Source organism: Odocoileus virginianus, chromosome 17 (assembly GCF_023699985.2).
Source record: "Odocoileus virginianus isolate 20LAN1187 ecotype Illinois chromosome 17, Ovbor_1.2, whole genome shotgun sequence".
In the NCBI taxonomy this organism is placed as follows: Eukaryota; Metazoa; Chordata; class Mammalia; order Artiodactyla; family Cervidae; genus Odocoileus; species Odocoileus virginianus.
The window spans coordinates 27,570,818-27,598,814 of NC_069690.1; the positions used below are offsets into that span (position 1 = coordinate 27,570,818).

At 46.5% G+C, this 27,997-nt stretch overlaps 2 protein-coding genes across 2 annotated transcripts in view; one reads left to right on the top strand and one right to left on the bottom strand.

The window, feature by feature from the left end:
* Nucleotides 1-385: 385 nt before the first annotated feature.
* Nucleotides 386-8,992, bottom strand: GSG1L2 (GSG1 like 2). The gene is made up of 6 exons (XM_020909889.2): nucleotides 8,911-8,992; nucleotides 8,512-8,811; nucleotides 5,187-5,234; nucleotides 3,963-4,112; nucleotides 2,022-2,133; nucleotides 386-1,173 (listed from the first exon to the last, which is right to left on the bottom strand). Exons 1-6 carry the CDS (start codon nucleotides 8,990-8,992, stop codon nucleotides 915-917), a joined length of 951 nt encoding a protein of 316 aa, XP_020765548.2. The 3' UTR covers nucleotides 386-914.
* Nucleotides 8,993-12,048: 3,056 nt separating this feature from the next.
* Nucleotides 12,049-27,997, top strand: part of GLP2R (glucagon like peptide 2 receptor) — a 44,324-nt gene continuing 28,375 nt past the window's right edge. Inside the window, exons 1-5 of the mRNA XM_020909890.2 lie at nucleotides 12,049-12,162; nucleotides 18,039-18,126; nucleotides 20,261-20,365; nucleotides 21,684-21,805; nucleotides 27,737-27,843. Coding sequence (XP_020765549.2) covers nucleotides 12,049-12,162; nucleotides 18,039-18,126; nucleotides 20,261-20,365; nucleotides 21,684-21,805; nucleotides 27,737-27,843 — 536 coding nt within the window. The remainder of the gene's footprint in view (nucleotides 12,163-18,038; nucleotides 18,127-20,260; nucleotides 20,366-21,683; nucleotides 21,806-27,736; nucleotides 27,844-27,997) is intronic.

Sequence of the window (27,997 nt, forward strand, 5' to 3'; positions counted from 1 at the left end):
GGGAGGGGGGACCGGGATGGGGAATACATGTAAATCCATGGCTAATTCATTTCAATGTATGACAAAAACTACTGTAATGATGTAAAGTAATTAGCCTCCAACTAATAAAAATAAATGGAAAAAAAAAAGAAATGCATAAGAGAGGTATATAATATTGTAACTGAACAAGTTAGGAAACATGCAGCATACCACTGTTTCAAACAAGACTTGCAGGTTTCACCATGTTTATTTTTAGAAGCAGAAGTGCCTGGCAATTTTAATTTAAGCACAACAATTCAAACATTTGTTCCACTTAGCTGTGACAAGATGTCATTCCATTCAACCCTTCTTATTTTGTTTTATCATTTGATTATCCTTCCAAACTGATTTTCCTATAGGTGGAGAGTAGAAAATTTAGAAGAAAATGTATTTTAAAAATAACACAAAACTGATTTTGAAATTCATTTCTTCCTGATTAAAACAGAAAAAAAAATAGGGTAGTCACCTGTAGTATTAATTTGTGTGTGTCAATTAAGGAAAAAGACATTCTGGACTCTTCTGTCAACATAACTGTGTGGGCAACAAGTCTACATTGTTTGTAGTCAAAGCCTTGTTTCCCCCCTTTCTTTAGCTCTTACTCTTAGCACTCACATGCTCCTACTTTTTCTGTCGCCCTTATTCAACTGTCAGGAAAGCTTGGGATTCTCACTTATACTAGAGTGTCAATGGTTGATATTTTCTGTAGGAGTTATCTCATTTAAAAATACTGGCATTATAACAGGAACCAGAAGTTGAAGGCAAAGGTGTTTAGTGAAGGGTAAGATGCCAGGTGGAAGGTTTACTTCACAGCCTTGTGAAGCCCACTCCAGAGATGCTCCTTGTAGACTAGTGTCTGGTTTGTCTGCCTGTGCAGATCTGCCAGCCATGAACCCTGGCTAGCACATGGACACCTTGCCTGGAGCCTCTGGTGGCAGGTGCTTAGATACACTGATAAGGGCACACCCCGCAGGGCTGGGAGCAGCTTCTGTTTCCCAAACAATTTCTGAAGCCTTGGGTTTCTGGAAGTCTTGTGGAGAGTGCCGACTGCCCTTCTGTCCACTTTTTTTCTCTGCGAGTTCCCGGCGGGCTGCTGTGTATCTGCTTGTGGCCATGACCGATGCAACCATGCACAGGGCAAAGGAACCCCAGGCGAGGCTGTCAACAAAAGGCACGGTTAGGAAAGAGTCCAGGGCTGACTCCAGGGCTTCTGCTGGGATGGAATGTCAACTCCCGGTTCTACCCAATTTGGACCTGGGTTTGGGCGTCCTGGTGGCTCAGACAGTAAAGAATCTGCCTGTAATGGAGAAGACCTGGATTCGATCACTGGGTTGGGAAGATCCCCTGGAGAAGGGAACAGCTACCTGCTCTAGTATTCAGGCCTGGAGAATTCCATAGACAGAGGAGCCTGACGGGCTACATCCATGGGGTCACAAAGTGTCGGACATGACTGAACAACTAATGCTTTGGATCACAGATCTCAGAGAGCAGTCAACGTGTTTTTGTCGGGAATGTGTGAATGGTGGAGAGAACCAGACCCGGGAGTCACGCGTGCCCTGTGGGTTTGCACACATCTCTCATTAACTGTGCAACCTTGAGCTGGTGACTTCACCTTTCTGTATCCAATTCTGCATCAAGTTCTGTGTCATGGCCTGCCTTTCCATTATAATCGGGGACTGGGTCTCTCCTCACTGAGATATTTTTTAGGAATTATAATAGGACTTTTCTCCTTAAACCATGTTCAAGAAAGTAACAATAGCACTATCTCTACTTCTTCAGTGCTTCACTCTGTGCCAAGAATTTTATAAACATAACCTCCTTACATTCTCATAAAAACATCTAAGATGGGTATTATCATTTTAGAGATGAGGAATCTGAGCTACAGAAAGATTAAGAAACTAACCCAAAGTCCAAGAGTAGCAGGTGGTGGAGCTGTGACCAAGGGCAGTGGTGCTCCTAGAAAAAGTGTGTGCATCCCTGCTGGTCCACCATGGCCAGCGACTCACCAGTATGACCAGCCATAGTCCCACATCTGAGGCTTCCAATCTTCCGGTCCCAGGTTCACGGTGATTTGAAAAATGGTTGTGTACATCATGTGGGCCACCATGGCTAGGAGCCCTGCACAAGGAAAACTTGTGAGGCACAGTAAAGAATGTAGTTTTCTACGGCACATGAGTTGGCTGTCCTAGCCCACTAACATCCTCCTGGAGCCCTTCCAAGCAGCCTTCATGTTTTACACGTCTACTGATTTCTTAGAGTCACCAGTCTACACAGTGGTGAATGTTCCTTTGCCATGTCATCTGTCTCAAGACCACCTCCTTTTTCTACTTTATCATGTCGCTGTGGGTTTTTTTTTTTTTTTTTTAACTCATACAGCGCAGCATGTGGGATCTTTGTTTCCTGACCAGGGATCAAACCTGCACCCCTTGCATTAGAAGCTCGGAGTCTTAACTATGGGGCCACAAGTGAAGTCCCCAGAGGCACCAATTTTGCATCCTCTGTTTTCCAGAACAGGGAAGAGGTCCTTGAGCTACATTTAGACTGAAGCCATACTTTACTAAGTTCTGTCACTTTTTCTTTTGAATGTGGATTTTTTTCTAACACAGAAAAATTTTGCATAAAAATCGGAATAGGTTCTGGCCACAGTAGACTTTCACAGTAGGAACTGGTCAGTTCCCAAAGTGATTTTCTGTTCTCTGTAAGTGAATTGATCTTTTTGCCTGAGGACTCAGATGATTTTTTTTTCCTTTAACAGTTTTAGTGGGATATGTCTAGGGCTTGAATGTACTGTGTCATTTTTTCCTCCAGGTATTAGAGTTTTATATGCATAGATTTTGGTCTTTTGTTCCAGAAAGTTTCTTTGAATATTACTTTTAAATATTAGTTATTTTGCCTTTCTTTTTCAGGGGCTCCCATTACAGGGCTATGTTTTGTTTTGCTTTTTTTTTAGGGCTATGTTTTAATTTAATAAATGTATGGCAGGGAGTGACCAACTGTGGCTTCAATGGTCAAGTAGAAAGTAGTTTTGGGACTTCTCTAGTGGTCTATGGGCTTTCCTGGTCTATGGGTTCAGACAGTAAAGAATCTGCCTGCAATGCAGGAGACCCGGGTTCCATCCCTGGCTCAGGAAGAGCCCCCGGAGAAGGGAATGGCAACACACTCCAGTACTGTTGCTGGAGAATCCCATGGACAGAGGAGCCTGGCTAGCTACAGTTCACGGGGTCTCAAAGAGTCAGACACAACTTAGCAACTGAACAACAATAACGGAAAAAGTACTTGGACAACACAGAAGACCAAGAAGAGGAGTTCTTTACTCATAGGGCTATTGACCCCACTTGGATAATTTTTTACAAGCTGCCATTTTTGAGTACTTACTATATACTATCTGCATTCTTATTTAGTCATCACCATAGCATTTTGTTTGTTTGTTTTTGTATGTTTTGGCTGCACTGGCATGCAAAAATCTTCCCTGACCGGGATCAGATCCATGCTGTCTGTAGTGGAAGCACAAATTCTTAGCCACCAGATCACCAGGGGCCGCCCCATCACAGCTTTTTGAGGCAGCTAGTTAGAGAAGTGAAGCCACTGGCCCAGAATCACACAGCCAGCAAGTTGGAGATCTCTGAATCCAGGCAGTATTTCTCCACAGACTCATGCTTAACCATTGTTCAAATAGGGCAGTCTCTGTCCTCAAAGCCAGTGGACTTCTTCCCCACAGTTGTGACAAAGACATGCTGATAGATTTTGCTCTCCATTTGTGCCTACCCCTGCTTTTTTCATCAGCACCCCCCCCCCATTGCTTCCACCAATGGGATTAATTTGGTAACTTCTCCAGTGGACCCACTGAATGGGGCAGTGATAGGAACAGCCAGCCTGGAGCTCTGCCAGTTCCCTTGGGGGCAGGCTGTAGGGGATTTGCCTGTTCTGATGATGCTCTTGGCAAGTACCTGCAAGCACCGTGAGGATGGCTACTGAGGCATCCACCTTGAGCCAGTGGAGCCCAGAGTGATGCCTCACTCTGGAGCCCAGGAGGACTGCACTTGTCAATGTCAGTAGGATATTCAGGACCTCAGCCCCGATAGACAGCCACAAGACACCTGCAAATGTAAGGATAAAAGAGATGCTGGGACTCAGAAATACAGATTTTTTTTACCGTCTGAGCCACCAGGACAGCCCCTTAGAAATACTGGGATATTCAATCATGTGATTCGGGTCACTTCTAAAACAAAAATAAATAAATAAAAACCACCACGGGGTGAAAACCACAGAAACTTCTGCTGAGTCTTGGAAAGTTGACAATGCAAGGGGAGTGCTGGGGCTTGAAAGAGAAGCTTTGGGAAGATTGTCATTAGCTGGGAGGGAAGAAAAGACTAAGCAAAATTCTTCTCCGAGGGCCTGAAGGATGCTGGAGGTCCCGTTCCTCAGTTCAGAAGTTACCATGTTATTTTGATTCCACCATAAGACACTATCTTCATTTTTTAAAGGAGAGGATAAATTTCACCAGGGTGGACGAAGGAGTCAGAGAATTGAGGCCCCCCGATTCGAGATGCCAAAGTCTCATTCATTTCCATGTCAACCTACAATTTACCCTTTTGGTGGGACCCCTCCTGCTGCTTCAAGAAAATAGGTTGGATGTGAAAAGAAGTGAATAAAAGGAGCAGGGAGTGAAACTGTTATTTGCAAAAAGCCTCCTATAAGGCAGTTTGGTCCTGAGGACACAGCAATGAATGAAAGATACATGGTCCATGCCATCACAAAAGCTATATTCTTGCTGGGGAAACAATACTAGGAAAGTAAGTTTAACTTTGATGAGTGTTATAGAGAGGAAAAATGCTATTGGCAGTGATGAACTAGACTCATCTTTTTTCCTGCTCTGCGGTCACCTTGCATTGATAGTTTGAAATTGGCCTTGGTGGGAGTATTCACACTCCAAAAAGCTGCAAATACCGCCCATCAGGGCATCCCCTCCTCCCTGCAGAGTTGGTGGTTTAACGTTTTCTAGCATTACTGCCTACAGGGCCCATGAAAAGAGCCAGTGGCTCTGTGGGACTTGAATTCATGGTAAAACTATAAATAACTCTTTCATGTTTTCCCCCTAGCCCAACCAAAACCATAGACATTGTCCAAATGGTGAGAAGGGCTGGTGGACAGAACATGAGGAAGGGGTTTACCTTGTTCTTCAGCTGGTATTACACTCTGGAAACTTCTGCAGTTTTCACCTGGAAGTAAAAGAAGATAGATTCAAGTAGGGTGAACTTTGATAACAAGGGACAGCTGTTTCCAGCCCCCCTTGAGTGCATCCACGTCATTTTGAACAGGACTAGGGAGTGTGGCTTTATTGTTCCCAGAGAGGTGGTGCCCCTCCCTGGAGCATCATGATACAATCCTGCCCCAGTGAATCCAGGCTGGGTCATATGCCTTGTTATGGCCGAGGACTGGGGGTGGAAATTATGGGGTGGGTGGGGGGGGGGGTCACTTCCCATCAGAAGCTTTATGAGTCAGAGTTTTGTCTAAAAGCTCTCATTTTCTTGCCTCTGAGATCACAGAAGCGTAGGTCCAGGTGGAGCCTCTCTCTGCCTGGATCCCTGAATGGCCCCAGTGAGGAGACACTGCTCGCCAACCGGCAAAATACAAATAGTAAGAGCTAGAAATGAATTTGGTGGTTTAAACCTGTGGGATTTGGATGTTGTTTGTTATTACAGCATACCCTAGCCCATCTGGACTGACGCTGCAAGACTTGATGCTGGACTTCCCAAACAGCATCCAGGATGACGTGAGTCTCAAATAATTTCTTTCTGGGTAGAGGGGAAAGTGACAATGTTTGTAATCATTTTAATAAATGAAATAGAGCAGATTCAGAACTATCTCTGCTATGAAGTGAGTCAGTTACTTGCACTCCACCCTGCTTTCTGGAGTGGGAGAGGAAAGGGAAGAGTTATGTGTGTGAGTACCAGGTAATGGGCAGAACCCACCCCCAGACGTATTCTGTGCTCCAGGGGGTGTGCTTTGCCCGTATCATTGGTCATGTTGCACATATTGGCTAGAAAACCTTGTGCTGCCCCCTGTGAGGCGTAGCCCCCTTGAAGGATATGAGTCCTTGGTTATCTACTGAGTGTACCGATGTCACCCAATTTTGGTTTGGGGGTGAGTAATGGGCGGAGGGTTTGACACCAGGGCGAATCACCCTCTGGGATGCTGTGTCCCAGGTGGGTACCCCCATCTTGCTCCATGAACACATCAGCCCTGAATTGAATCATAGATGGTGGAGTGGGAGGAGCCGGGGACATCGCCTGATTTGTGTCTGCACAGTTAGGAAGGGTGTGTCTGAGGACCTCTGAGGGGAAAACGTGGTACAGAAAACATGGGTGGAGGCAGTTTCAGCATTTGAACTGGGCTTGCAGGGGCCTAGTACTGTCCAGAGACTGTCCTGCCACATCAGGGATTCAACCCAGGGGCTGTAGGGAAGGTGCCAGAAAGACACATCCTGCAGCTCCCAGTCTGGGCTGCTAGGAGCTAAAAGAGGGGAATGTTAGGGGCATAGATCATTGACTCTTCTTTTTTTTTCTTTCTTTTTTTTTTTTGGTTTTAATTGGAGGATAATGGCTTTACAATGTTGTGTTGGTTTCTGTCGTACACCAATGTGAATCAGCCATCAGTAACATATATCCCTACTGTCTTGAGATTCTCTCCCATCCCACTCGTTATTGACTCTTCAGAGGAACGGCTTTCCTATTTCTAAAATTGGTTTCATAGTCCCCACATTAGCCTTGCTTTGAAGATTAAATCAGATCCTAAATAGGAAGAATCCTCCTGCCAATCCAGGAGACTTGGATTCGATCCCTGGGTCGGGAAGATCCCCTGGAGAAGGGAATAGCTACCCACTCCAGTATTCTTGCCTAAGAAATCCCATGGATAGAGGAGCCTGGTGGGCTGCAGTCCACGGGGTTGAAGAGTTGGACATGACTGAGCAACTAACACTTAGATAGGAAAGCTTCTCTCCTGGTTAATATGCACTTAAACCCTACTGCTGTCTTTCTGCTTAACGCATGGAGGTCTGAATGTCTAACTAGCCTTCTAGAGAGGGCTGCCTTATCTCAACGGGGGGTAAAGAGGAGGCAAGTCCAGAGCCAGGGGCAGGGCAGAGTGAAAATGGGACCAGCCAAGGAGATTAAGAGAATTCACAATAGCTTAGAAGGGTGAGTTTAGCGTGGGTCAAACCACAGTGACCCCTTGATTAATATGAATCCTCCGAAATGATGTTCCTTTTGAATAGGTCCAGCAGGATTAAAAGGAAAAATCTTTATAAATCCCATGAAGCCAGACAGGCAGGTGTTATATAGCTGGACAGAGGTTCGCCAGCCAAGCGGTACAGCCAGCCAGCCTGGGAAACGGTATCAGAGTCCTAGGGATGGAGTGTGGCACTCCGTCTGCCTTTTCTCCCCAAACCCCCACCCACTATGGTGTGCCCAGGCCCCTCTGAATTTCTTGGTTCAGCAGAACCGCACAGAGTCGGGAATCAACACATTCTGCTGACTAATTCATTCACCCAAGAGAAAGAACATTGAGTTGAAAAGCTGCCCCAACCAGGAATTTTTGCTTTTTTCTATTTCTTTTTTTTTAAACTTTTTATTTTGTATTGGGGTAGAGTCGATTAACAGTGTTATGATAGTTTCAGGTGACCAGCAAAGGGACTTGGTCATACATATACATGAATCCATTCTCCCCTAACCCCTCTCCCATCCAGGCTGCCACATAACATTGAGCAGAGTTCCTTGTGCTCTACACTAGGTCCTTGTTGGTTATCCGTTTTAAATACAACAGAGTATACATGTCCATCCCAAGCTCCCTAACTATCCTTCTGCCTGGCTCCCTACCATAAGTTCATTCTCTAAGAGGAGTTTTTGTTTTACATCTTCATTTCAAACGGCGCATTCTCTCTTTAGAGGCATTGGGAAGAAGATGCAGAGCTATTTAGAAGATGACCTCCAGGTAGGGGGTCACCACATAGCGCTCCAGGGGGTCCCCAGGAGGACTCTATTAGGGGGTCCAAAGGAGGGTCAACTTTTAGGGGGATGCAGATCAAACTGATTAAGAAAGGAAATACCCAGGAAGCTGCAGTGGGCCGCAGAGCTGGGGTGACCAGACACCCTGAGATCCCTTTCCTGTGCTTGTCCAGGGCCCAGGAGCATCCTCCCCAGGCTGGAGTCCTTGCGGCCAGGTCTCCGTAGCCCCCCTTGTCCCTCCTGTCCCTCTCTGTGGGCGCCACCATCCACCTCCAGTTGTAATCTGCTCCTTTTCTTATGCATCAGCTCGCCTAGGCGTTTGTGCTAAATTAGACTGACTAGCAGATGTGTGTGTGGAGCAATCTCCCCACAGGGGCCCTCAGCTGCAGTCTCCCCAGGCAGGCTCTCTTGGGTCTGGGCGATGTTTTCATGTGGAAAGCCAGAGAGCTTAACGTCCCCGAACCACCAGAGGACCCGTTGATGCTGAGCTCACCTGTGCTCCCGAGTGTTTCCTCGCATGACTGCCAGAGCCCCACGTGGAACCTGCGTTGGACGAACTTGTCGTCCCCCATCTCCCAAATGTACTGGACGGCCTGGCTCCCGTTGTCGCTGCTGCCACGGCTGTAGTGGATGCAGTGCAGCACCCCCGGACGATCCTGGCACAGTGGCTTTGCCACCCGCCGCGTGCCCTCGCACCAGTAGCTGCTGCACACGGCCGTGAGGGAGAAGGTGAGGGCCAGGCAGACCGGGAGGAGGGCCAGAGCCCGCTGCTGCCTGGCCCGCCGGCCCATGGCTGAATGCGGGGTGCGGCGGCAGGATGAGCAGTGGGGTCCCCCTCGCCTGCCTCATCCTGGTACCCGCCCCACCTCGGTCCACCATCTGGCATCCTTACCTCTCCCCGCACAGCCCCCGGAGGAACTGGTGCTCTCCAGGGTGTGACATCTGTGCCCGAAGGAGCCACAGAGCTGGGTCATGCTCCCTTCAACAGTCAGCCCTTCAGTCCTCCCCGTGATGTAGAGGTGCTGGTTTTCTGGTTTTGTTCTTGTTTTTTGCAAGGGCAGAACTTCATTTATTCCCATGTGATATGAGCAACTCTTGTCGAACTGGATGACTGTTTTTAGATACTGGAAGAAAATATCCTTCCATTTTGTGTTAGGCACAGTGGAATAACTACTGATCCAACTCGAAATACTCTTAAATTTGATTTGTGTTATTCACACTTTCACCATCACTTTCTAAAAAACTTTTTATTTTGTATTGGAGTATAGCTGATTAACAATATTGTGATAGTTTTAGGTGAACAGCAAAGGTTCTCAGCCATCCATATACATGTATCCATTCTCCCCTAAACTCCCTTCCCATCTAGGCTGCTGCAAAACACTGAGCAGAGATGCCATTTTTGATCTTTTTAAATTGTGATGAAGTACACATAATATAGAGTTTACTGTCTTAATCATTTTTAAGTGCACTCTTAAGTACATTCGGGTCTGCCACAAAGCTCCAGAATTCTTTTTATCTTGCAAAAACTGAAATTCTGTCCCCATTTAATGCCAGTTCCCCATTCCTCTTCCCCCAGCCCCTATGATACTCTCCATGAATTTGGTCACTCGAGTTATACGTGGAATTTGTCTTTTTGTGACTGAATTTTTTCACATAACATGATGTCCTCAAGGGTTCCACGTGGCATCTGGAACACAAAGGATCTCCATCCTATGTTAGACACATCCCGAAGACAAACCCCCCTCCCCCATTATGACGGAGAATCAACCTGGGCAGGTAGGAGAAAAGGCCGGTGTTATTTGGATCCACATCGCTTAGCCTGGATTTTCTGGCTGGCTAAGACCGAGGACTGTGTTGTGAGCTGTGTCTGTCTGTGTGGTTGCCAACCAGTCTTGTGGGAAGAGGAGTTACCTCATTTTATCACTAGATGGCATCCATCCAACAAGTGGAGAAGTCGTGTGTAGCCGTTCCCTCCCCACAACCCCTGTCCTTTTAGAAAAAGGCTGTTTTTGAGAAAAAGTTCAGAGAGGCTAGATAGAATATTCTTACCAAGCAGGCAGCACTGTTTTTGCCAGTAGGCGATTGGGGAGACAATCTGTTAAGTGCATCACAGACTAGCTTTACAGCCACATCGAATGATCAGAACCATCATGTGGGCAGTTTTATCCCTCTGGGTCACTTCATTCCTCTCTCTGCTGTCCCAAAGGGATGACCACATGGATTCCAGGGGTCATGTCATTATGTGAGTCCATCTTGGGGTAGGGGGTCTGTGTTCATTTTGAATGTTTTACTGCTGGTATTTAAAATCTTGCCATGTGGGTTTTTTGCTTTTTTTTAAGATGTCCAAGGATTTCTATTAAGGGATGCTCAACTGTTTTGCCCCAACTGTTCAAAATTCACTCGCTTGAGTAAGTTAACCAGGATGAGAGCCTCTGGTACAGCTTATGGGGGGAAAAAAAAAAGCCTAAATGGGAACATGGTGTTCCTGTCTCTTGCTGATCTGCATTTCATACAATCAGGACGTCTTCTGTGGAATCTCAAGTTCAGGAAAGGCTTGGAAGGGGCTGGACAGGGAGGGGTGGATGATGAGAAGGGCCAAGCAGTTTCTCAGAGACACAGTGCTAAACCTACTAGAAAAAAGGAACTCACCTAGAGGGTTAGGGTCATATGTGGGAACTTACCAAGCTTCTGTGGTCAGGTGACTGGTCAGAAGACCTGGGTATCTTGGCTCCACCTTTAACTTGCTGTGTGACCTTGGGAAAGCCACTTAACCTCTCTGAACCTTAATGTTGCAGCCATCAAGCAGAGAAATAACCATCCCCTCACAGGGTTATGGTAAGGACAAAAGAAGTAGGATGCCAGGTGAGAAGACTTTGTCCATGTGAGTTGTGGTGGAAAACTACACACCTGTTAGTTGGCAATAATGGATCATGGGTTCTGACAAAGGATCTGCCTGGTGGACTGAGCGGCCTTTGCTCACAGGTGAGAGCCAGCGAGAGGCGAGCACGTGTTTGACTTTTCAGCATGTTGGTTGGTTGCTGTGTAGCAGGAGCTCAAGTCGGTGATGGGGGTTTGTTTTGCTTTGTTTTAAGTATTTATTTGGCTGTTCTGGGTCTTTGTGGCTGCCCGCCGCTTTCTCGAGCTGCAGAGAGCGAGGGCTGCTCTGTAATTGTGGGGCCTGAGCTTCTCATGGTGTTGGCTTCTCTTGTGCAGCACAGGCTCTAGCACGCTCAGGCTTCAGTAGTTGTGGCGCCCAGGCTTAGCTGCTCCACAACATGTGGAATCCTATTTTCCCTGGCCAGGGACTGAACCCATGTCCCCTGCCTGGCCAGGTGGATTCCCAACCACTGGACCCCCAGCGAAGCCCACTGATGGGGGTTTTGCTTCAGGCCCTGAGGTAGGAGCTGCTGTCTCCTGAGCAGAAAAGCTGTCTTGCTGGAAGTCTTGGCATAAACAGGGCCCAGAGGAGACCCTGCCTTGGTAGCTGGGCTCAGCCCATCCTGGACAAACTCAAAGCCTCAATAACAAGTGTCTCCCGTGATGAAGATGCCCACCTCAGACCTGGAGGCCCACCCTCCCACCACTGGTCCTCAGGGCCTGGAATCCAGGTCAGTCCCACCCTGGTCCTTTGCAGCTAGCGGGGCTTCAGGGGTGGAACCTACTGGATGCCTTGCCTCTTCTCCTGGGCGGCCTCTGCCCAGGAAGTCCCAGCACTGGGGGGAGGTCTGGGAAAAATCTCCCTGCCTTTTGAGGGGGGAGGCGGGACAGGGAATGAGAAACTTTGGAGATTCGGTAGATGGCTCTAGACTGGGCCAGACGCTCTCAGGGGCGGCGTGCAGAGGGTTTGTGCAAACATCTTCTCGCCGGAGGAAAAGGAATGCAAGAGGCGGCCGCCTGCGGTACATCTTGGACCGTTCGAAGGATGTACTGACACTTGTGACCCACAGTGAGAAAGATGAGGCCGGAGCCGAGCTGGGCAGGGTCCCGGAGGAGGGCAGTGAGCCCCCTGCCCGGATCCCACGTGTTATTCATGGACACCCCTGCCGCCCGGGGGGCTGGGCCTCTCTCCCCCCCTCGCAAGCCGGCTCGCTGGACCCCTGCGAGGCCCTTCCTGGCCCTGCTCTTTCTGGTTTCCATCAAACAAGTAAGAGCCGTTTGTATTATTATTGTTATTGTTATTGTTATCAGGCGTATGTATTTTCTGATGATAGAAGCACTTCAGGCCTCTTGTAGGCAATTTGGAAAATGTAAAATGGTATTAAGGCAATGACAATCAACCATAATCCAAGCTTCAGAGGTAATCACTGTTGATATTTTGGCATATGTTCCTCAAATCCTTTTTCTATGCATTTTTTTCTTCCCCAGCTGGAATTAGGATGTGGGAAACATTTTGTATCCTGGTCTCCCCTTTACATCAGATGATAAGCATTTTTGCATGTCAGCATGAACTCGGCAAATAGCATTTAAAAAATTTCTGCATGTTTCCTCTGTTTGCTTTCATCATTCTTCCAGGTTTGCGTATTTAGATTGAATAAGTGGATTTTTTTTTTCTTTCCTTCCTATCTTCCTTTTTTCCTTCCTTCCTATTATAAAAATACAGAATGCTTATTTACAAAAATAAACTCATAAAATCTGGAAATGTATAAATACAAACTACAAATTACTGTACTCCCACCACCTAGAGATCACCTTTATTCACATTTTTTGGCTTACACTCACACTTTTCTACCATTTATTTACATATAGTTTAAAAGAAAAACAACAGAGGCTTATACTATAAATATTTTCTTGCAATCTGCTTTTTTCCTTAACAAAATACTTATTAACCCAAGCTAACATTTTTGTTGAACACTTACTATGCTCCAGGTCTGGTGCCAGGTCTGGGGCTCTTTATCTTATTTCATGCTCTCAGCAAACCTAGGAGGGAGGTTTTCCTGTTAACCCCCTTTACAGATGAGGAAGGAAGTTGAATGTTTTTCTGTCAGAAAATTGAGCTCCATGGCCTGATGTTTAAGGACTTCAGGGGTAAATCATGTTTGTTTGTAACTATCTTCTTTAGTTGGGCGTTCTGGTAGCTTGTTTTTTCTTATCCAAGGAGACGAGACATTTGCCCCTTCGCTTTGCAAGATTCCTTTTTTTTCCCCAATTTTTTAAAATGTATTTGGTTGTGCCGGGTCTTAGTTGCAGCATTTGTTGTTCAGTTGCTAAGTCGTGTCTGACTCTTTGTGACCCTGTGGACTGCAGGATTCCCCGTTCTTCACTATCTTCTGGAGTTGCTCAAACTCATGTCCATTGAGTCGCTGATGCCATCCAACAAGCTGAGAACTCTTAGTTGCAGCATGTGGGGTCTAGTATCCTGACCAGGGATGGAACCTGGGCTGCCTGCAATGGGAGTGAGGATTCTTAGCCACTGGACCATCAGGGAGGTCCCTCAAGGTTTCTTCTTTATTCTGGGCCGTGGTGTGAAGGAGCTTCAGTTCCATTCACCTGACTGAGGAAATGCTTTGAGAACTCAATGCTTCCCTTCTTCCTTTGGTCTACGGGCAGAGTTCATCTCTGCTTGCAGCCTTGGAAATCTGTATCCCTCCTGCCCCCATAGAGGGAGGGCTGGGGTGCTGGGTCTCATCAGTGCTCACCTTATCAGACTTTCTCTGATGTTGGTCCAGAACCAGACAGGCAGAAAACCCGCACCAAATTCTCTACATCCACGTCCTCCCAGAGGCTGGCTTCAAACCCTCAGACAGTAGATGTGAACCCAGTTCAGGGTTGCCTGGGATTCTTGCCATGGTGGCTGTCTCTTGGCGAGTGACCATAACGCTCCTGGGGGCAGGTGGCCTGGGACTTAGTGGCGGGGCCGTTGTTGGAAGAGTTGATACAGATCTCTCACCCTTGCCCCAGTTCTCTGTCTCATATTCAAAATGGAGTATATGTTCAGCTAACTCTCTGGTTTTGTTCATCTCCTCTCCACAACCATGGGTCAGCTGTCTCTTAGGTGCCAAGTTCTGCTGCAGCGCTTGGCATTTTGTCATAATGGTCTTGCCCAAATCCCACAATGAGCCTCTGAGAAGGTGACTGTCACTGACCACCAAGATTCATAGGATCTTGTCCGATCACCTGCGATGATGTAGCTTGTGAGCAGTGGAGACATGGCGCCTACCCCCAGGGTACTTGAAAGTCCTGTGTTCTTTCTTCCCCAGCATTCCTTAGAAGCTGTTGACATATGAATATTTCTATGTGACAACAGCCAAATCTGCAGTGAGTCAGGCTGGCAGATGACACTGACCAAGCCACACCTTGGTATTTTTATAATCAATAATGTGCCTATGGGCAGTCTCTCTTCCCCGCCTCCACCACCCAGTCTGTTTTCAGAACCTCTTCCCTCTGTCTGTCCTGTGTTATGTGTATAAAATCCTGAAGACCCTCCTCTGGGTCACCCATCTTCAAACCCATCTTCTTTCTCCAGATGTTTATGTTATACAAGTCTTGGCGTAGATTTCCACGATGACTTTTGCTCATAGACGTTCGCCCTGCATGGATATAAATGACCATGGCGTGTTTTTTTGGCAGGAAGTCACCGTAAAATTCCCTTAATGAGAAATTCTCAGGGATAGTTTAGATTCTAAATTCAAGTTGGGAAACAGTGCTGTATCCTCATGCCTCCTCCCCCTTCCCACAGCTCAGCTGAGTTAATTAGCAGTTGCTTTGGTGTCAAAAAATATAAACTCTCTCAGGCTTTTTAAGAAGTGAATGTGTGGTTCTTTCATACTTTGCTGATGAGAGTGTTGTAAAAAGGTGCATATTTTTAAATAAAAAAAATTCTTTCTGGCTAGGATCATTTGGCAGTATATTGTCAAAAGCTTTTTAAAAATGTATAGTTGATGACCCAGAAATTCCAACTCAAAGAATTTTCCCTAAGAAAACAAAGATGGGCTCTAGTGTTTAGCTGTGAATATTTTCATTACAGCATCATTTATATTAGCAAACATCTAGAACAATGTAGATGTTCAATTTGCTAGAGGATTTGAGAAATAAATTGTATCACACTCATCCATAGAATATTACAGAACTCTTAAAATGGTGTTTTAGAAGTATAGTTTTTGAAATGGAAATATAGTCACAGTGTATATTCCCGTGGAAAAAGAGACTACACAACAATATGATTTTCTTTTGGGTTAAAATGAAAGAGAAAAGAAAGAAAAAAGAAAAAGGATTGTATGTGAGTACAGAGAAAAGAGTCTGGAGGGAGATAGTTATTTCTGGGTAAAAAGATTAAGATTCCATTTCTTCTCCCCTTTCTGCTTGTCTTCATTTTTTAATTTTATCTACAGTGAAGTCTACTCCTTTGGTAAGAAAGAATAATAGAGGTGTTGTTGAAAGCAAGTCAACAGAGGCTTTTTTTGCCTTTTTATTAATCCCTTCTCGGTCGAGTGAGTTGGTGCTGGTTACCCTTGCAAGAGAAAGAGGAATCAGGATCGAGCTGGATTTTTCCAGCTAGAAAATATCCACTCACCACTACTTGATTAAGATTTGGCTGTGATTGAACTTAGATTAGCCTTTCATGTTGTTGGTGTCCTTAGGACCAGTACCTGGGAAGATGATCAGAGTTTATCCAGCTTTTCTAGACGGATCAGATTCAGTGCTGCTTTGGTTTTATTTTTCCTTTTGACCATGGCCGTCAGTCGTGGCAGAGAGCGGGGGGATAAGAGAATGTTAGCCCATGGACAGCTCACATGCACAATTGATTTCATTGTCTCTCCCTCTGTTAGGTCCTGATGCATATAAATGGCACTTTATCCAAAGAAAGCTCTTCCCTTGCGTGACTTGGAGGATTCTGGAAGCTGATCATTTGGTTACCAACATCTCTGCCGAATTTGTAAAATTAATATAGTCACTTATGTTCCCATTAGGACATGTATTTCTTTAAACAGTGTGTTGCTAATGTACCATCGTGCCTCTTGGGCCATAACAGAGAAAGAGAGTTATTAACGGAGATTTAAAACACACTGGAAACAGAAACCAAGGGATAAATACCAATTATTTCATCATCATTATTATCATGATACCTACTTACTGGCTCATCCCATGGTTCCCAAATTGTGTGCTAACATGTCCTAGGGCACCCTTGCTGTGAACTGGCAGGGGTGCTGTTAGGAATTATAATTTTTTGCTTTGAATTTTAATTTTTTGAGGGAAGCAGGGATACATTCCATCTGTGAATGACGAACTCGAGGTAGTCCATGGTTTCAAAATTATATGACACTACTTTCCCTTGGATGATGTTTCATTGCAAAGCTGGGCTTCTTTGCAACTGCTGTGATAAAAAGCAAACACTGCAAATATCGGTGGAACAGGAACACAGGTGGTAGTAGTCAATCTGACTGTTAGATTTGAGATGTTTTATCATCCCCACTGGGCTTCCCTGGTAGCTCAGATGGTAAAGAATCCACCTGCAATGCAGGAGGTATGGGTTCGATCCCTGGGTTGGGGAGATCCCCTGGAGGAGGGCATAGCCACCCACTCCAGTATTCTTGCCTGGAGAATCCCCATGGACAGAGGAGGCTGGCGGGCTGCAGTCCACGGGGTCACAGAGATTCGGAACGACTGAGTGACTAAACATAAGCACGCATCACCCCCCGTAGGTACCAAGTTGTTAGGAGGTAAATATTTAATAAGTTGTTCAGCCTATCTACTTAATTAATGCTGCTGCTGCTGCTGAGTTGCTTCAGTCGTGTCTGACTCTGTGTGACCCCACAGACGGCAGCCCACCAGGCTCCCCCGTCCCTGGGATTCTCCAGGCAAGAACACTGGAGTGTGTTGCCATCTCCTTCTCCAGTGTGTGAAAGTGAAAAGTGAAAGTGAAGTCTCTCGGTCATGTCCGACTCTTTATGACCCCATGGACTGCAGCCTACCAGGCACCTCTGTCAATGGGATTTCCCAGGCAAGAGTACTGGAGTGGGTTGTCATTGCCTTCTCCACTTAGTTAATGGCACTGTGTTTATTTTTTGGCTGCGCTGGGTCTTTCTGCTATACACAGGCTTTCTTTAGTTGCGGCACATGGGCGTCTCCTTGAGGAGGCTCCTCTTGCTGTGGAGCACAGGCTCTAGGTATGTGGGCTTCGGTACTTGGGGCATGTGGGCTTGGGTGTCCTGCGGCAAGTTGAATCCTCCCAGACCAGGGATCAAACCCAGGTTCCCTGCATTGGCAGGCGAATTCTTAACCACTGGACCTCCAGGGAAGTCTGATTAATGGAACTTTAGATATGGTATTTCTATTGGCCTGGGGGTGCTGTGGAAAAATTATTAAGACTGGAAAAGCAGCAAGAATTGAGAAAGTTTGGGAACCTCTAGTCTAATGATGAGCATCCTTGCTTGTCTTCAGAAAGCTGTCTGTGTCATTCCCTGGAAAAATTGCAAAGGAATTACTCACAGACCCTGTGGATGCCATGGGATTGGGTCTGGGGCATGCTGGGCAGTGGTGAGCGTGGGGGGGGGTGAGGTAGATTGGACTAATTATGCAGGAGGTGAAAACTGGCTTCCTGTAGGGCTCATGGATGGGTTTGCTTGTTTTGTTCTCTCTGTGTATGTGTGTGTTTGAATGCCTTTCAATAGAATATCTCTGCAATTTACAATAGTCTCCCCCACATCTGGCTTCCCAGGTGGTTCAGTGATAAAGAACCTTCCTGCCATGGCAAGAGATGCAGGTTTGATCCCTCGGTCGGGAAGATCCCCTGGAGAAGGAAATGGCAACCCACTCCAGTATTCTTTCCTGGAAAATCCCTATGGACAGAGGAACCTGGCAGGCTACAGTCCATGGGGTCACAAAAGAGTTGGACGCAACTTAGTGACTAAACAACAGCAGCAATATTTAAGATAGGACATAAGATACAAAAGAAATTGTTCTGTGGTGCAAGCGATTATGGGCTTATCAGTGGGAAAGTTTGAGAATCATGGTGTGAGGTGATAACCTGTGATTAAATGTGATAACATGTGCTTGCTGGTAACTGGAGTTTTTTCTGCTCAGGTTACAGGATCTCTCCTTGAGGAGACAACTCGGAAGTGGGCTCAGTACAAAGAGAAGTGTCTGAGAGACTTACTCAAGGAAACGTCTGGTAAGCACATGTATCAGTTATCTATGGCTGTGTGACAAATAGCCCCAAAGCTTAATGGCTCAAAACAGTAATAACAATGATTTATTATCTCTCATGGGCCTTCCCAGGTGGTGCTAGTGGTAAAGAACCTGCCTGCCAATGCAGGAGATGTAAGGGATGCAAGTTCGATCCCTCGGTCAGGAATATCCCCTGGAGGAGGGCATGACAACCCACTCCAGTATTCCTGCCTAGAGAATCCCATGGACAGAGGAGCCTGGTGGGCTACACAGTCCACAGGGTTGCAAAGAGTCAGACAGGACTGAAACGACTTTGAGTGCACACATTTCTCTCACAGTTTCTATGTGTCAGGAATTCAGACAGAGAATATTGGGGAGGACTTATATCTGCTCTGCAATGTCTGGAGTTTAGCTGAAAGATTCTAAGGCCAGAGGTTGGAATCATCTGAAGTCTGGTTCATGCCCACATCTGCTGGTTGATGCTGGGAGTCACGCTGGGGCAGTTGGCTGGGCCACATCCACGCAGCCTCTCCATATCGCCTGGGCTTCCTCCCAGCACCCTGGCTGGGTTGCAAGCACAAGCATGAGCAGAGGCCATGTTGCCTTTTGTGACCTAGCCTTGGAAGTCACTTCTGCTGTGTTCAGTTGGGTCAGACAGTTACAAAGGCGACCCACTTCCTATGTAAGAGAGCATGCGAGATGGAATATACATGCATGTGACCGTGTTTGATATAAGCCATGTGTCATAGTACTTTGACCACCTAATCACATGACATGAGCCACTGTCATAGATTAACCCAGAATCTATTATACGTGTGTGTGTGGACGGGTGTCCTTCAGTCTCCCGTGGTGCTAACTTTCATCTAGGACTGCACTAGGTTGAGCGCATTCTAGCAAATATGTTAATAGTTTGGCCAGCCCACAGCCTCTTCTGTCTTGATGCTGGGTCTCTGGGTGCATCCAGGTTCTTTTTTTGTCAAGAAAAGAAAGAAATAAGAAGCCTTGGCCCCCTGCCTCTGAGACTGGTCAGCTGTGGATGGAAGTTGCTCCCTCCTTCATCTCCTGGCTTCTTTCAGGTGACTTCACTCAGGGATCTGGAGGTTGACAGGACACTAGAAACTCTCTCTGCCTTTTCCTAACCCAAAGGCAGTTCAGTCTCCAAGCCATGCCTCCTTCCTTTTAAATATCCTTTAGCTAAGCAGGTGGCCACCAAGGCTTAATTCATTATAGGAACCACTTCCATCTTGAGGAAAACTGCTTTCTGAGGTAAAAGTAAGGAGGCCTTCTTGATCTGGAGGCTCCGTGGGCAGCTCATCTCGATGAGTTCATGCAGGCTAGGTGCTGACTGGGTGCTAACCTTGCAGCCAGGTCTACAGGGTGCCCCAAGCTCCGGACCTGCGGCTCGGTCCTGATACCAGTGACCTGACTCTTCACTCCGAGTGGCCCCTGAGTTCTAGCCTAATAGGGAGCCCATGGTAGGAAATGATGTTTGGTAATCAGGAGTGAGGAGCTTGCAATATGGATGTTTGGGTTCTAGCCTGAAGCCCCTTCATGTGATCCTGGGGGCTCATAAAGCTGTTGCTTATGTTATAGCATCTCATTGCCAAGCACCAGCTCATCCCCTGAGCTGCTTGAGAGTCCCAGATATTTCATAATGATCGTCAGATTCGTCTTCAAACAGAGAAATCTGACCATAGTGCTTGACTCAGGTACATGTGACTAAGAACCTCAACCTTGCAGATGCCCTTCCATCCACTGGTCATTTTGCACATTTCATAGATATAACTGGTGAGGGTTTGACAATTATTTACAGAACAGAAGATGCTGGCTGAACCTCTAAGTGTCCTCCCGACCCTGAGTTTCTGCGAGAGTTCAGCCCATGTAAAGTAAACCAACACCAGTGTGACGTGCGTGTTGACATGAAAGACTGGACCACGGCCAGGGGTCAGGTTGGGTAGACAGAGCCACATGTGGGGCTGTGTGAAGCATTCCCGTCCTCCCCACATGGTTCCTCATCCTTGATCTGATGCCAGAGAGTGGGACGCCCTGGCTGGTCCCTACTCGGACCACACCAGCTTCAGTGCCAGTGAGATGGGTTCTGGGCTCCCTCGGTTTATTTTGCCCACTTTTCTCTGCAGGTGCAGTCTGTAATGGGACCTTCGATCAGTATGCATGCTGGCCTCATTCCACTCCTGGAAATGTCTCTGTCCCCTGCCCTTCCTACTTACCTTGGTGGCGTGAAGGTAATAAGTCTTATTTTACCAATATCTAACTTTTCCTTTAAGGCTTCCCTGGGGAGAGCAGCCAGGGTTTGTTGAGGAGGGGGCTCCAATCAGATTGTTTTCTCCAGCCCTCTTCTCCCATAAAAGGTCTCCTCCTAAGCTGTCAGGAGCACATCCTCCTTTTCCTCTCTGCTGCTTCTCCTGTGTTCCCACAAGTCTTCCGTGCCTGGAGGCTCTGCTTGTATCCTGGTCCTCTCTCCTTTGAAGATTTGAGGGTCCAGGCCTGGCTACCACAGACTTGGCTGCATAGTTCTCACGAGATGAGCTTAGAGGAAGAAGCATTAGAATGTAAGAAGGGAGAGAATAAGTAAATGTTAGTTGCTTAGTCATGCCTGACTCCTTGTGACCCCAGTGACTGCAGCCTACCAGGCTTCTGTGTCCATGAGATTTTCCAGGCAAGGATACTGGAGTGGGTTGCCGTTTCCTTCTCTAGGGGATCTTCCCGACTCAGGGATTGAACCCAGGTCTCCTGCACTGCAGGTAGGTTCTTTATCGACTGAGCTATAAGGGAAGCCCAAGGGAGAGAATATACTGGCACAAAAAGACCAAGCAATGAGGCCGGACCCGTGCTTTATGCTTCGGGCTTTAAACTCCCCTCTGTAGAGATGTGGAGCCACTGAAGGTGTTAAGGCATGAGGAGGTGGTTTGGAGGAGCTGACGTGGGTAGCCTGTGGCTGATGGACCGAGGGACAGAGGGAGATCACAAGGGCAAGTCTGCAAGCTCCTGCAGTGGTCCAGAAAAAGAGAGGATGAGGATGTGGATTCAGGTAGAGGCAATAGGTTGGGAAGAAGAGGAAAGAGGAAAGAGGAAAAACTGGAGGTGGAACAGTCAAGACTTGTCATCAGAAGTGGGAACTGAGGGACTGGGTGGGATAGGGCCCCACCCAAGGCCACAGAGCTTGTAAGGGGCGGAGCTGGCTTGGTCCAGTGCCCTTTCTTCTCCATGGCATGGCTTCTTGGGCGTCAGGAAGCCCCAGGTCTGCGTCTCCCAGCTGGGCTGCACCTTGGAGGGCTGTCACATCTGAGTCACCAGGGACTTTGGGTAAACACAGCAGACATTAATGGGTTGTGGTTTGCTACAAAATGTAGAGGCTTCCGTGTTTTTCCTTCCATCTCAAATAAACAGTGAGGATGCTAACGAGTCCCCCGAAGGGGAAGTGAAAATTCCTCTTCCCTGGGATTTTTCCACAGCTTTGCGGTGAGAATGAGGGCCTTCCCACGTGCTCGGAGAGCGGGCTGCGTGCTCTGACCTTTCCCCCAGAGCTGTGTTTACTTTCAGAGAACTCAGGAAGGGCCTACAGATACTGCCTGTCTCGGGGTGCTTGGCAGACACTGGAGAACTCCACGGCTGTTTGGCAGGACAACTCCGAATGCGCCGAGGATCACAGCTTCAAACAAAAAGTGAGTTGGCTGGGCTCGGTGAGGGCGGACCTCGGGGCCCAAACCACCCTGTGCCGGGACTCCACACGAGGAGCCTGCCCCAGCGCATTGGCCCCAGACTCACTTGGCAAGGTCCTTGGTCACCCAGAACCACAACTCCAATGGCAGACACAGCACGTCTTCTGCTGCTGGGCCGAGACGTGAACCCCTAAGGAAAGACAACCAGCATCTGTGCTTGCTGCTCCTACCGCCTGGCCCACGTTTCCCCAGCTGTTCTTTGGCTTCTCCTTCTCCAAAGTCACATTTCAAAGTCAATGTCTCCTTTCAAGCAAAGGCTTCCAAGGCCACCCCATGGAGAATGGTCTCTCCAGCCTTGACAGCACCTGTCACTCTCCGACAGTCTCCCATATCCTCCCCCTCCTAGAATGTGGACGGGTGGTGACAGGAGACTGTGTCCTGAGGGAACACACCTAGCATCTGGTTACAAGCTCAAGGTCAAGGACCCAGGCAGCCCACCTTCATGTCCAGAGTTCTTGCTTCCTAGCTCTTGGTTGTTTTTTTTTTTTTAATGTGGAATTTCCATTTCTTTCTCTCTTTTACTGTTTCTAATTCTTTTTTAAAAAAATAATTTTATTTATTTATTTACTTTGGCTCTGTGGGTCTTCATTACTGAGCGGGCTCATCTCTAGTAGTGGCAAGCAGGGGCTACTCTCTAGTTGCAGTGTACAGGCTTCTCATTGTGGTGGCTTCTCTCATTGCATAGCAAGAGCTCTAGGGCGCTCGGGCTTCAATAGTTGTGGCACGTGGGCTCAGTAGTTGCAGTTCCCGGACTCTAGAGCACAGGCTCAATAGTTGTGGCCCATGGGCTTAATGGTTCCTCGACATGTGGCATCTTCCCGGACCAGGGATCGAACCTGTGTCTCCTGCATTGGCAGGCAGACTCTTTATCACTGAACCACCAGGGAAGCCCTGTTTCTAATTCTTAAAATTAAAAAAAAATTATTTATGTATTTTTGGCTGTGCTGGGTCTTTGTTGCTACGCAGACTTTCTCTGGTTGAGTGAGTGGGAGTTGCTCTCTAGTTGCCATGAGCCAGCTTCTCGTTCCTGTGGCTTGTCTTGTTGTGGAGCCCGGCTCTAGGCACTCAGGCTTCAGCGGTTGTTACTCCCAGGCTCTAGAGCACAGGTTCAATAGCTCTGGTGCACGGGCTTAGTTGCTCCGAGGCATGTGTAATCTTCCTGGATCAGGGATCAAATCCATGTCTCTGGCATTGGCCGGTGGATTCTTAACCCCTGGGCCACCAGGGAAGTCCATTTGCTTTCTAGCTCTTCTTACCTCACCCTTCACTGCCCTGGGCCTCTGCATCCCCATCCATGCCCCAGAAGAGCACATTTACTGCCCATGACCGCACAAGGGTTTAAGAGCTGACGGACGCATGAGCCTCTGGATGGAGCCTGACCCCTCGTCACCACGACGTAAAGTAAGAGTGCCGGCTCCACCCCTAGGATCCAGTTGGGTTGCTGAGCAGTGAATCATCGTGTCTGTGGTTCACTTCCTTCCCCCAGTGGGAACTGGCCGGTCCTTGACTCTCAAGTCTATCACATCTTCCCACCAGGCATGAAGAGCCTTCTGTCACATCCTCTCTATCTGCAGGGAATTTTTTCTAAACCTCTCTTTAACTTTATTCCTTGACTGGAATTGGCAGAATTCCCTGTTCCTAGACCATGTGACAGGCCACACCTCTTAAAGGTATTAAAATCATGCCTGTGGTTGGGTTGGATTCAGCTTATCTCAAGGTTTTGTCTGACTTTTGTCACAGCCCCATGCTCTTGTTAACTTCATGCTGTGATTTGGGCAAACTGTATACATTTCTTATCTTCCCTCCTGGACAAAACTGCTTGAGAAAAATAGCAAAGTCATAGTCGTATCTGAACAGCTGCCACCCTCTGGCACAGTGCTGGTAAAAGTGCACAGAACCTTCACATACAGTGGTTGCTTAATAAATATTGAATGGTTTCACAGATTCTGAGTCAATGGGGATGTGGTGGGGTCGAGGCGTCCTACTGATGGGAAGGTTCCCCAGGTGACTCTGAAGGGACGTGGTGATGATGAGTTCACAGGCTGGTGTGAAATGCCTGCCACTTGCTTTGGGCTCAGGTCAGGCAGCTAGGACTGCAAAACAAGATTGAAAAGGTGAACTTTCCAAGACAGGAAGTAAAGGTTCTCTCTTTAGAGCAGTGAGGACACAGGCATTGCCTCCTCCTGTCTGCAAATGATCATATTTCTAAGAAATCAAGCACTTAAAAAGTTTCTGGTCATGTTTACCTGTGTTTCTAGTAGAGGGTTGAATTTTTGCCCAAACAAGGCTAGTGTTAGTAAATCTTTGCCCTTTGGGGTTTTGGAAAATGAGATGTGTTATGTTCTTCCAACTAACAACACACTGGGGGTCCTTATGCATAGTAATTGGTGCTTTTTAAGGATATTGTGTGTGTGTGTGTGTGTGTCTCTGTGAGTATCTTTCAAAACTGTACTCACTTAATACCTTTTCCGTCTTAGCTGTGCGCTCATGCATGGTGGCTGTAACTTTTACAGTTTGAAGTGTGACAACAAGTGCCACTGATTCTCTAACATTTCGCAGATAGAAGATTGGTTCTTATCGTAGATCTTAGCAACTCAGCATGTGATTTTTTTTCCTTCCTTATTAACTCAAGAGTTTTCATCTCTTCACTTAAAGGAAGCACTTTATGACCTCTTTGGCACATCCAAATTGCCAGCATCACTACTTTTGGGGGCCATTATTAGGTAAAATGGGGCTTCCCAGGTGGCTCAGTGGTAAAGAACCCACCTGCTAATGCAGGAGACAGAAGAGACATGGGTTTGATACCTGGGTCAGGTAGATTCTCTGGAGGAGGGCACGGTAACCCACTCTAGTATTCTTGCCTGAAATCCCATGGACAGAGGAGCCTGGTGGGCTACAGTCCATGGGGTCACAAAGAATCAGACACAACTTAGCAACTAAACAACAACAAATTAAGTAGAATAAGGGTCACTTAAAACACAAAATCTGCTGTACCAAGACAGTCTAGCTAATAATTGAGAGGGCTACTAAGTGACCACAGAAAAGTTGATAAATTGGACTTTATCAAAATTGAAAACTTAGGCTCTTTTAAAGACACTTAAAAAAAATAAACTTAGACAAACCTAGGCAGCATATTAAAAAGCAGAGGCATTACTTTGCCAACAAAGGTCCATCTAGTCAATGCTATGGTTTTTTTTTAGTAGTCATGTATGGATGTCAGAATTGGACCATAAAGAAAGCTGAGCACTGAAGAATTGATGCTTTTGATCTGTGGTGTTGGAGAAGACTCTTGAGAGTCCCTTGGACTGCAAGGAGATCAAGCCAGTCAATTAAAGGAAATCCGTCCTGAATATTCATTGGAAGAACTGATGCTGAAGCTGAAACTCCAATACTTTGGCACCTGATGTGAAGAACTCATTGGAAAAGACCCTGATGCTGGGAAAGATTGTGGGCAGGAGGAGAAAAGGTTGAGGTAATTGGATGGCATCACCGACTCAATGGCCATGAGTTTGAGCAAGCTCCAGGAGTTGGTAAAGGGCAGAGAAGCCTGGTGTGCTGCAGTCGATGGGATCACAAAGAGTCAGACACAACTGAGTGAATGAACTGAACTGAAAAAAATAAAAAGACAAGACCACAAAGTGGGAGAAAATACTTGCAAAACATGTATCTGATGGGTTTATGTCTAGAATATATGAAGATTTACAATTCAAAATTAAGACCAATGATCCAGTTTAAAAGACAGCCAAATATTTGAACAGATACTTTACCAAATAAAACATACAGATGGCAAATAAGCACATGAAGTGATTCTCAACATCATTAATCATTAGCGAAGTGCAAATAAAACCGCCATAAGACACTACGACACACCCATTAGAATGACTGAAATGTAAAAGACTGATTGCAGGAAATGTTAGTCGATTCTTGAGCAGCTGGCACTCTGGTTGGAATGTAAACTGATACAACTTATTTAGAAAACAGTCTGGCAGTTTCTTAAGAAGTTAAAGCATATACCATGCTACCCTGTCATTCTATTTCTAGATATTTATCTGACAGAAATGAAAACCTGTGTCCACATAAAATCTTGTACAGAAGTTTTCAGAGCAACTTTATTTGTGAAAGTTAAACTCTGAAAGCAATCCAAAAGTCCATCAATGGGTGACTACATAAGTAAATCGTGGTATATTCATAATAGAATACTACTCAACAGTAATCCTGGTTTATAACATTATTTAAGTTTCATGTGAACGACTTTGTATTGCTACCTACAGCATGCTCACCACCACAAGTTTACTTTCCATCTATCACCATAGAGTTGATCTTCTTTACCCAATTCACCCTTCCCCCTGCCACTCCCCCTCTGATAACCACCACTCTGTTCTCTGTGTATACATGTTTGTTTTTGTTTGGTTTGATCATTTTTGTTTGTTTTTGATTGTTCATTTTTAATATTCCACATACAAATGAAATCATACAGTATTTATCTTTCTCTGTCTGACTTATTTCACTTAGCATAATACCCTCAAGGTTCATCCATGTTGTCAAAAATTGCTGGCTGAGTAGTACTCTTGAGTGTCCCTTGAACAGCAAGGAGATCAAACCAGTCAATGCTAAAGGAAATCAACCCTGAATACTCATTGGAAGGACTGATGCTGAAGCTGAAGCTCAAATACTTTGGCCACCTGATGTGAAGAGATGACTCATTGGAAAAGACCCTGATGCTGGGAAAAATTGAGGGCAGGAGGAGAAGGGGAGGATGAGAAGGTTGAATGGCATCACTGACTCAATGGGCATGAGTTTGAGCAATCTCTGGGAGATGGTGAAGGACAGAGGAGCCTGGCGTGCTGCAGTTCATGGGGTTGCAGAGTCGGACACGACTGAGTAACTGAACAACAACAAAGGAATGAGCTAAGATACACGCTATGACAAGGATGAATCTCTAAATAATTACTCCAAGGGCAATAAGCCTGACAGAAAATTGAACACTTACAAGGTTCCATTTATAAACATTTTAGAAAATGCAAACTAGTCTCTAAGGGCAAGAAACAATGAGAGCAGATGAATTACAAAGGGTTGCAAGGAAACTCTGGGGAGGTGATGGAAATGTTCATTATTTGGAATGTGGTGATGACATCAGAAATATAGTCATGTCCAAATTCCCCAAGGTTTATACTTTCAATATGTGCAGTTTGCTGTATCCCAATTATACTTCTGTGAAGCTGATGAACTTCTGTTAAGGTTATGCAGACAAGTTTAGGCATAATCTAGCAGATAATACATATTAACTGTGCGTTCTTGTGCAAAAATTTATTCAGAAACATAATCTTGATGGCTATATGCACAAGATTGAGTGAGAAGGTATTCCATTAGAAAATCCCACAGAATTTCGAGTAAACTATCCTCTGTTCAACAGCGGGTTATCCTGGGACTCAGAAAATATTCCAGTGTTTAACTGGGTCTTTGTTTAAGGGATCATCTATGAAGAGTTACTTTAGGAGGGAGACATCTAGATGGAAACCTGGCCCTGTCTTCCAGAAAGAGAGGCCCCTACACTCTAGGAACAGCTCATCCAGGGGCAAAGAATCTGTCTTCATTCCCAAGGTACCCTCTGGTCCTGGACACAGTTTCTCTTAGGATATTGTGAATCTTGGTGCATCACTGCTGGGTGTTGGGACCAACCACGGAGGTGAGACTCATGGTGGGCTCTTCACTCATGAAGCTTCCTTGAGCTCTGAGATGTGCCAGAGGGCTATGGTGTCAACAAGTCTCCTCGGGTTCAAACCTAGACCCTTGGTGGTTGGGGGCATGGATCCAGGGGCTGGACACCATAGCTGCCTGGCTTACCGGTCATGTCTGCTCTTCCTCTGCATTCAGATTGAACGCCGCACCTTGCTGTCGACCCTGCAGCTGTTGTACACGGTGGGCTACTCTCTCTCCATCGTCTCGCTCTTCCTGGCTCTCACCCTCCTCTTGTTTCTTCGGTGAGTGGGGCTGCTGCCTGCACGTGCTCAGGCAGGAATCCAGGCGTGTGCTCACTGGCTCCCTTGAGAGGACAGGAGACCAGGCTGGGTGATTTCATGGCTCATCAGAGCTGGAGGGGATCTGGGACAGTCTCCAGTCCATCCGTCCCATTTT